The sequence below is a fragment of the Drosophila elegans genome, unplaced genomic scaffold (genome assembly GCF_018152505.1).
Source record: "Drosophila elegans isolate 14027-0461.03 unplaced genomic scaffold, ASM1815250v1 contig_149, whole genome shotgun sequence".
Lineage (NCBI taxonomy): Eukaryota > Metazoa > Arthropoda > Insecta > Diptera > Drosophilidae > Drosophila > Drosophila elegans.
This window is the reverse complement of record NW_024545513.1, coordinates 19,918,215-19,928,490: the sequence shown is the minus strand read 5'-3', so window position 1 is coordinate 19,928,490 and position 10,276 is coordinate 19,918,215. Positions and strand designations below refer to the sequence as shown.

Sequence of the window (10,276 nt, the reverse complement as noted above, 5' to 3'; positions counted from 1 at the left end):
TTGCGAAGGATTAAAAACTCAGATTCGACTACGAAGTGCCCAACAAGATCGGCACAACTTTCGCTTACGAAAACGAAGAAAATGCAGAGGACTTGGAGAAAATTATTAAGATTTCTTAACAAATAAAAAAAATACGTATACAAAAATGGATTTCTAAAGCCACAAGTGTTTTTTTTTAATGTTTTCTAGCTTTTTTTGGCTCTTTTTATTTTAAATGTTTCAGCTTATAATCTTTTATCCAGTCAAAGACTGCTTTTTTTCCTGATTAAAAGTTGACAGCACTGGTGACAATATCTTCAGGGGGCGTTGAATAAAAATAGGAGAGGGTAAAAGATTCCTTTGCCAATTGTTTGCCGAAGTCAGTTAATTAAGTTTCCTCCTTTTTTGCAGGCAATACTTTTGTTGACGTAATCGTGAGTGTGGGAAACTCAATAAAATCTAATCACTGCGTTTTCTTATAACTCATTATTTTTAAACATAAATTCTTTTTATGTTTTAACTTTTTAAAATACAGAGTACAATGGATTACATTTAAATAATTAATGGAACATTTGAAAAAATGAAATACCGGTAAATTTATTTAATTCTGTATGTAAATACATTTTTTTACCACATTTGCTTTTTAAATTTTCAATGATGATTTTGATGATCTTGATTTTCTTTATTATGTTTTGCAAAATGTATTATACACATATTAGTTTTTTACAATAGATGTACATTTGAAGTAGTGATACTTATATGCCATCGGATTTTTAAATATTTTGAAAGAAAATCCGCAATACTTCTACTTTTCTTTTGCAAACAGATTTCAAAAGAAAACGGCATTTAATTAAGCACCCAGCCCTGGCACAAAGCTATCGATCTATCGACTGTGCAATCGATGTTTGACTGCACATTGCTCGTGATCGTATGGCGTGCTTTTAAGTAGTGATTTCATAAGTGCGCAATTAATATTAAATTTCGGTGATAGTGCTACGGTAAATTGTGAAAAGCATTTGCATTGTATTAATAAGGCTGATTTGTTTGTTTTACTTAAACCTGCTTGCATAACGCGTTGTTTAACTGCACTTCACTCACTTTCAATCAAACGCTGGGCGAGTGGCTTAAACTCTTTTAAGTTTTAATGGACAAATACTAATGTATTCAAAACTGCTTAACTAAATGTGTAACCGGGTTGTGAGCAAATTGTAAAGTGCTTAAACATACATACAATATATGTATGTATCTTCAAACATTTATAATTACGCATTAAAAGTGCAGAATATTTATGGCCGACGCCGAAAAAGGAGCTGGCAAATAAGGAAGAACAAGAAGAGAGTGAGCTTATACAGTTATATTATTTTTGAGCGCGAATACGGTGTAAAATACTTATATTACGCACTAAAAATGCTAACATATGTATATATAGTGTGTTAGTGCATGGCAAAATATATAAACATGAATGTTTTATAAAGTGGAAGCATATTTTAAATCGCCATTAAAATCCGCCACTGCAGGAGTCTCAGAAAAAACGTCATTTGCTTTTGAGAGAGACAAAGAAGAAGAACAAAAAGAAGAAGAAAGAGCGAGTGTACAGCCAGAATGAAAAACGTGCTCTTGTTCGATTTGCTTTGTAAAAAATTTATACACATACGATTTTTCACAGTTTTAAACAACATTTGTTTTTAATTTACAGGTCTGGTGATCTTGGTTTTATAACAATACAGGTAAGTTAAAACTACATTCATGCTTTTAGTTATTTACATTTCTTTATTATTTCATATTACATATTATTCAATTATTTATTAAAAAACAATATATTTTTTTAATTTATGGTTCAAATTTATAATTTATAAGAGATTTTTAAGAGGGAAAAAACTTAATTGTTTGTAATGCATGAATTATTGTGTTAAGATAATCACTTATTTTCTATAAGGCAGACCAATTAATTAATTTTTGGGAAAGTAAGATATTTTTGTTTTCCCTAATTAAATATTTTAAATCTGGCACCTGCAATTTCAAACGAATCGGTGGGATTAAAATTATAAAATACGCGATACAAAAAGTGGATAGAAAATAAGTCATCATTAATTTCACATTGCAATTTTTAAAATGGTTTTCTCTATTCTGATACATATTAGAAATCAATCAAAAATACTATAGTAATTCAAAAAACATAAGAAATACAATGTAATTTTTTTTCATTTTGCTACAGCAAAGTGTTTTAGCTTTCTAGGCATTTTCCGCTGCTGCGTTCCAAATGAAATAATTTCAAAAATGAATTTGTTTCAATTTCGATGTATATTTTCAATTTTTATACTATCCAAGAAAATTTTTCACTACTAAAAATGCATTAAAATGTTATGTTTTATTATCTATTAGTCGCTCTGAGTATTCCCTTTGTCTCCTGCATATTATTTCCTTTTTTCACAATTCTGGCCTTTTGTTTTCCCATTTGTGGCATCTTTGAGTTTTAAAATGCAAACAATAACAACAATTACACCCAAAGGATCAGTTGAAAAGTCAATAAACTCCCGCGGACAGGATGTATTGGAAAATGGGAAAAGGGGAAAACGCGAAACCGCAAAATAACCGCAAAAAGTAAACAACGGCGGAGAGCTTACTTTATACTTTACCCTTCTGCAATGCCCCCGATATAACCCACTATATATATATATATCTTTCCTTTTTTCAACTGCCCCCGTGGCGCAACCTTTTCGAGAATTTATTTTTTTTGTTGGTTATTTACAAAAACCATAAATCAATTGGACACGCCAAACACACCCAGACAAACAAACAAATGCAAATCTATTTTTAAATGCGAAATAATACGGAACCCGATGGAAAATAGTAGTTGGGGGTGGCGGGAAAAAGCAGCAGAAGACAACCCCTGAGGTTCATGCGTTGAAAATCGCGAAAAACCCGAAAAACCAAGTATAAAAAGGCCGAAAAAAAAATACCAATGGACGTAGGAAAAGCACAGAAAAGGGGGAGTGAACAAAAAGTCAAGGAGATGTGGTGGAAAATGAAGTAAAAAAGGGGCTGGTGGCAGGACAGTGGGCAAAAAGCCACGCGGGAAAAGCCGCTGATACGACATGTGGGAAAAGTCGAAAAGTCACAGGTAAAAATCAGACAAGACTATAAGGGGGAAAGAAAGTACGACTAGAAAATATCCTTCACCCAATATCAAGTTTACTACCTCGTACAAAAATATGTTCAATTTCTACAAAAGTATGTTTTTTTTTTTAAATTATGATATCTATACAAACGTATTTCTTTAATTAAATAACTTCTTTTAAGAACGCTAATATTTAAGGCCTTTATAAATATGCCGAAAATGTTAAAACTTTATTTACTTGGAATGGAGCATTATATATTTAACATTTTGTTTAAAAATACAGATTATTAAAGCTTAATAGGACGGACTATATATAATCCTCATATTACTCATAGATGTTTATTCCCATAAGAATATGAAACCACCTAGAGTTTGTGTAGCTTAAGTGAAAGTTTTTTTTTTTACCTACTTATATGCGTTAAGAATATACCCCACAACTCTACGAGTAACGGGTATACCAATATAGACAAAAAGGGGGGGCGTAAAGTGGACAAAGGGGTGTGGCAGATCGACGGCTAAAGATGCGCCGCCGCCGCCGCCGCCGCCGCCCGCTGGCAATAAAAGAAAAACATGAACAATAAAAATTTTACATTTCGCAGGCCCAAAAAGTGAGAGGGAAAACTGAAGAAAAAAAAAATAAGGGAAAAGAGGGCTGAAAAGTGAGGAAAAAGGGGTGTTGTTGCAGGCGTACCGTAAAATGACACACTTTAAGGTCGAGTTGCGGTTTACCCAGAAAACAAAAAAAAAATAATAAAATAAATAAAACTGCAGAGTCCACTTCGCTTTGCCCTCGAGGTCTTCAGATTTTCTTTGCTTTAGCGCCTGAAGGAAAAGTAAATGTGGATAGTGTGGGCGGAGGACATGGTAGCATTAGTTTTGATAGACTTGCACGCATGTCCTTTCCACCATCCTTGGACGTCTTTTTGTTATGCAAACAAATCAAGCGCAAGAAATGCCAGACACAAATCTGATTTCCGTTTGACGGCCTCCCCTTTTTAACCCCTCACATCTGCATACCTTAACCCATGGCGTGCCCCGCTTCTTTGGGCGGCAAAGTGGCTGGCTTATTGGCTTTCGGAAAAGGGTTCCATCTGTGGTTCCTCAAGCAGGACTTCCGTATGTTAAACCAGTTCTAGCCACAACACTCTTCAATAACTTGCAGGGGGATTACATTTTGGGAGATTAAAATATGGGAGGAAAATAAAGCTTATTTAAATAAAAATAACTTAGATAGCCAGGGTAAACTGTCAGTTTGATCAGGTTGATACCTGATTTAAAAGTATCATTCAAACAATCGCAGTACATAAACCAACAACTCAACTGATACAAATAAAACCCAGAAAGATGGGTCGCCATCAGGTGAGAAGCAAGTCGCGTCCCGCTGTTAATCAAGCAAATGTGAATGATTACTGTTTGACGCTTGAAGAAGTCCGAAGATCGGCTCGGCGATGGTCTTACCTCTGGCGAAAGAATCCGGATTCCGATTCCGAGGCGGATAGCAGTTCTCCAGCAGTACCACTTACTTTGAAAGATCCCAGTGCCTATGGAGACTGGCATTTGCTGAATGCAAAGTTCGATTTTGAAAAAAGTGTCAAGGAAATGGTGTTGCATCTTAACAAGTTCCCCTACCCAGAACTATTCCATTCACCTCTCCCTTTGGGCGCCAGGTTGCACAAGACCGTGCGTTTGAGTTGCAGGCCCCACGTCACTAATATCTTCGAGGACGCCATGCCGGAGATTCGTGCCCGGGCCCGAAAGTATATGGATCCGCCAGCCGAATGCGAGGGAGCTGTGGGCTACGATTCGCGCTTTTTCCAGACCTCCATGCTGATCAAATTCCCGTGCCGCCGTCCCTACTTCACGCCCATTCGAAGGAGCTGGGGCGGTGAGTCCTGGATGGATGGCCTCTGTTGTGCCAAGTTGAGTGCGGATTTCACCTCGGAACCTCGGCACAAGAAACCCCCGTCGAGACCCATTAAACTGCTGAAGGGATTGCGAAGGAAATCGGTTTTCCAGGGGAGCACAAGATGGTTCCGTCCTCGAACCGAAATCCTATTGAATTCGGAATCGAAGGACTTCTACCAAACATCAGAGGACGAGGAGGAGCAGCAGATTTCGGGGGACTACTTTGTGGAGTTGGCGAACGACGAGACGAAGATCCCCTGCCACTCCTCTTCGACCGAGGATTCCGAACAAAAGATAAGCCGAACCCAGTCGGATATAACACTGGACTCTTTGAGGACCCGTATCTCGTTCAAGCGTTGCCACAGCTTAGGCAGTATTGATTTCATTGCTAAGAGTTAATTATTTCATAATTCATATATTTTGGCAGCTCTGAAATTTTGGTGTTCTGCATTGGCACACACTTATATGATGCCTCAAAAATGTAAATAAAATATATATTCAGTTAAAAATGAATAATATTTTAGACAAACTATATAATGTTTTTCGCAATTTCTTTCGTTTAATTTGCTTTAGATGAAATAAAGCGTTTAGGCGAAAAAAATCCGAGGAAATAGGTGGAAAAGCCGTGGAGGCAAAAAACGCATGACGGAAACACGCCAGAGAAAGGTATAAAAAGGGGAGTGGACTCCTGGCTAGTGACAAAAGTGTAAAAAAGGAAAAACGTTGAAGAAAAAATAGATGGTGCGCACTTATTCAAATTAACATAAATCAAAAGAATTTTCAGTGCAGAGAAATGTGAGAGAAATCTAAAAAAAAAGGGTGGAATGGGGCGGAAGATGGAGAAAAATAATTTTAAAATTCAGGTTGCCGAAATGCTATATAACTAAAACTGATTTAACAACAAGTTAGTTGGAAGAGTATCTAAAAAGGAACCTTTAAATCAAATTTCAAAAAAAAAAAAAAAAAAAAAAAAAAAACAAATAAACATTAAGTTGTTTAAGTAATTTATTATATTTTCAAAATTTAGAAAGTAAATTTAAAATTAATTGCAGTGCTTTTAGAGAAACATCTTTAATAATTAGTATTTCATGAACTTAAAGCATTATCTTATGGTGATATCAGATCTTTTTTCTGTTTCCTTTGAAAAGTTCTTATCTTAAGTTCTTAAGCTTTTCTCGACCGATGGAAAACCTCGAGGACTTTGCGTCGGAAAACCTCGAAAGTCCGCGTTCGTTTTTCCAACTTGAGTCGCCCTGTGTGTGTGCGTGTGTGTGTGACTAACGCTAACATTTTTGTGATTTTTCATCTTCATCTCTTTTCGCTCGTTTTTTCACACCTTTTGCGGCTTCGCTTCATTCGTCGTCGCATTTCCATTTCCATTGCCACTTCCGTTTCCGTTGATTTGTTGCTGGCGCCCCTAAAAAAAAGAGAGGCGTGGCAGGAAGTGGCTGCTTAAAACGCCGCACGCAGCAAAAGGAGAAAAAAATAGAAGAAAAACTGAGTGTGAAAGAAGAAGCAGCACCGTCAGCTTATGCTGCACATAATTTGTAACCATTTCACACCCTTCCTCTGAAATAGGTGAATTTTTCTTCTTCTTTTTTTTTTTTTTTTTTTTTTTTTTTTTTTTTTTTTTTGAGTAGGAGGAGAGGGGATAGTCCTCTTCAAATTGCTCCAAATTTCAAATACACCAAAGGCAACTCACCAAAAAATATTCCTTCGCTCCTCCCTTCAAACTTTATAACATTTCTGGCTCATTCTTCTTCTGCCCAGCTAGCTGCTTCTTCTGAATATATGTATATATATATATTTTTTTTTTTGTTCTTTATTTTTACGTATATATGGGAATATAAATGAAATTTTTGTTGTTTGGACGTGACACATTTAGTTTGAATATATGGGAACTTAGTCGTCAGTCAGACGAGCATCGGAACGTAGATGTTTTTTTTTTTTTTTGCGAGGGGGTAAAATGTCAGGGGTGGTGGGTCTAAAAAAAAAAGGGGGAAAAGTGCAGGGTGGCAGCTTGACTGACGACTGCTGATGACGTAAACGCAATTTGGCTTACAAAACAGCAAGAAACAGTCTGAAACCAAAGATGTCGATGGTTTTTATTTAACAGCAGGTGTGGTCGGACCACTTTTGTTATAAAACTAAACTCTGAGTGAGTTTTATTTTAAAACAAAATGATGGTTCAGCAACAGTTGACTTGTAATCCACTCTTTGAATAATTTTCAATTATGTTTGAGATTATTTGCAGTACAATTTGGGACACAAATTTACAAAAGCAGTTGGTTTTCATACCTTACAAGTATGGAATGATTCTACAACAAAATAAATGTTGTTTTGAAGTGACATTGACAAACGATTTAAGCACCTGCTTAATTTGCATTATATTTATACTGGATAAACCCCTGTCACTGGCTTTATTTCCCCCTCCGATTGCCAGATAAATGTTGCACCTTCATTCACTTCTCAACCTTAACCCTTGAATCCCAAAATCCCCAACCCCTCGAATATTGTGCTTGTCTATGGCAGGCAATGGCAGAAAGAAGTGGCGAAAATCCAACATAAATCACAAGCACTCAATGTCAACTCAATGAACTGCTCATGCATGCAAGGACCCCTTCTTCGAATCCTTGAAAAGTCTAGCAAAGTGAGTGCAAGTGGAGCTGGCATCGCGTTATTTGTGGAATTTCCTCGAGTACATTTCGATGATAAGGAAAAGGCTAAAGGAGCCAAAGGACCACATGTGAGGGTGGGAAGTCAGGAAAAGCAGTCAAAGCAGGAAAAGGCGGAAAAGGGCCTTTCCACTGCGCTTTCTTAACAATTTGTCATGCATGGAGCGCCAAATATGCCGAAAGTAGAAAAATGTATTAAAAGCAGCTGCGAGTACTGCGTGGAAGTCCTAGAAATGCCACAAATAAATCATTTCTTTTTGCCATCCTCAGATGTGTGTACGTACAGACACCGGGGACTTTCTATACACAGAGTATGCTAAAATAATAACAAAAATAATTCGAGATAATTTTTTTAATTCATTATTTTGTATTGCTATATAATATAGTAAATAATTCATAGGTTTAAGCTTAAAGAAAACTATTTTTGTAAACTTGTATATCTAAAAACCCCATATACAATTTACATTATAAAGCTTTCTTTACTGGATAGCAGAATGTTATTTTCAATAAGCTTTTGCAACCAACTTAATGCTATTATTTCGACCTCCATTGTGTTGTTGCGTGAGTTGGGGGAAAAGATGGGCTTTTGATTCAGATTGGGATGACTGTCTGAAGTAGTTTCGGTTTCGACTGCGAAATATTTTCACGTGCCTTGAACAAATGTCAAACGCACACACACACACTCACACTCACACACAAAAAAAAAAAAAAAACAGACACTTGCACATAAATCAAAAAACGAAGGGATTGAGGCAAAAGTATTGAAATGTAACGCATTTATTTTCATTACAAGAGCCCACAAAAGTATGCTATGCAAAAATATTAGGCTGCGATGCGTCGCTAATATGACAGCCAAAAAAAAAAAAAAAAAAAAAAAAGAAGAAAATAAAAGGATGGGATGGAATGGAAAGGTCCTGGCTATAAGCCACCGTTGCGATATAAGCACTTTATTGGATCATCAGACTTATTTTGATATGTGACCAAATAAATATGGGAAAAGGGCGGTGGAAAACCAACCACGAGGGGGGAATAGAAAAGTGTGAGGCATTGACATTTTGCAAGCGACGACGAGACCCATAAATTCTTGTCAGCGGGGAAGAGACATCAACTTTGCTCAAGTAATTTTCATTTGTGTAACATTTTTGCATACTTCTACGGCGCATCTCGAGCACGTCTTTTTGCCGACTACTTTTTGACAAATCTACTTAGGCATTTCTCCGGTTTTGGTTTGTTTATTTATGTTTATTTGTGATTTATTTCGATAACATAATAAATATCCCCAGCATGCCATGTGTGTCTGTGTGATAATGGCATGTGTATTATATGCGAAAGGCATGTCCTTCGTCTGTCTGAGCTGTGAATTCATCTGCTTGAATATTCAAATCACCTTCGGAGCAGTCATGGAAATAGAATCAGGGATCAACAGCCCTTTTTGAAGTGGAACGGTGTGGGGTAAAAATGTGTGACCGGCAATTTGGGTTCTTTACAAAATACATTTAACTACTTCGATTGTAAAAGCAAACAACAAAACACTGCTAATTTACAATAATTTTCAAATGTTCTAAGGTGAAATATTACAATTCAAACATCCAACAAACTTAACTAAAACAAACGATTTCTCTGCACTTTTATTTCCCAATCAACTTGTACAAACTTGCTAAACCATTTTTGAATTTCACCCGAAATACCTAAAATGCTAAACTCACAATTACTGTAAGGCTCGTAAAAAATTGTCAACATTCCCCGAGATTTGCATATCAATTGCCGCGAAGAAAATACATTAAAAATTAGACACTAATAGAGAAAATCAAGTTAAGGACGACATCAACTTATCTTAGCCACCCAGTTTTTCCCGCTTTCCCATTTGCATGCTTCATTAGCGCGGTCCATGGAGCTCTGCGAATTAAAAGTAATGTTAATTGCGCCCCGACTGCGTTCATCCATAATCAATTTTAGCCGCTGGCCCCGCGTTCAAAAAAAAAAACCAAAAAAAAAAAGGAAAGAAACGTACAAAATATGACATAAAAATTTTTCATTTCCTTGAGGAAAAAAAACGACGAAAAAAAAAGCGTTAAAATCGACAAGCAGCGAGTTGCCTTGGTGGATTTTTCAAGCTTAATTCCCAGCGGACGACGAACTTTGGCAATGAAGTAGAAAATGAAGTAGCGCCACGCCCACTTTTCCCGTTTTGCCGCCCAATCCACCACCTCTCAGTGGGCCAGTGAATGTATTCATCAATGCAACACATTTGCATATTTCGAGCGTAAAAATTAATCACTAATTTTAATACGCAACGAGGCCGAAACGCAGAGAAAACTGAACGAAAAAAAAAAAACAGCGGAGGAAAACCGAAGGAAAAGCTCGGGAGCAACGCCCCCCAAACTTGTTAAGTGGGCAACACTAATGTAGCAATTTTGAAATTGATGAAAAAAAAAAACGAGATAGCCCAGATGTAAGGTAAACAAATTGCGCGATGAGGCGATGTCATTTATAAGAGCAAAACGGACCCAAAGATATTTCCTGTTTCCCTCATAATAATAAAAAATAAATAAATGGAAAATGAGAAAACGCAGCTCGAACATAAAAATGACCAAGACAG

At 36.5% G+C, this 10,276-nt stretch overlaps 1 protein-coding gene across 1 annotated transcript; it reads left to right on the top strand.

Moving 5' to 3' along the window:
• The first annotated feature begins 4,399 nt into the window (after positions 1-4,399).
• LOC108138468 lies at positions 4,400-5,468 on the top strand. Its single transcript, XM_017260676.2, has one exon. The coding sequence runs from the start codon at positions 4,442-4,444 to the stop codon at positions 5,399-5,401; it is 960 nt and encodes a 319-aa protein (XP_017116165.1). The 5' UTR covers positions 4,400-4,441; the 3' UTR covers positions 5,402-5,468.
• Positions 5,469-10,276: the final 4,808 nt, after the last annotated feature.

Coding starts and splice junctions, on each gene's coding strand:
- LOC108138468 (XM_017260676.2), top strand. CDS start 4,442: ATGGGTCGCCATCAGGTGAGAAGCAAGTCGCGTCCCGCTGTTAATCAA.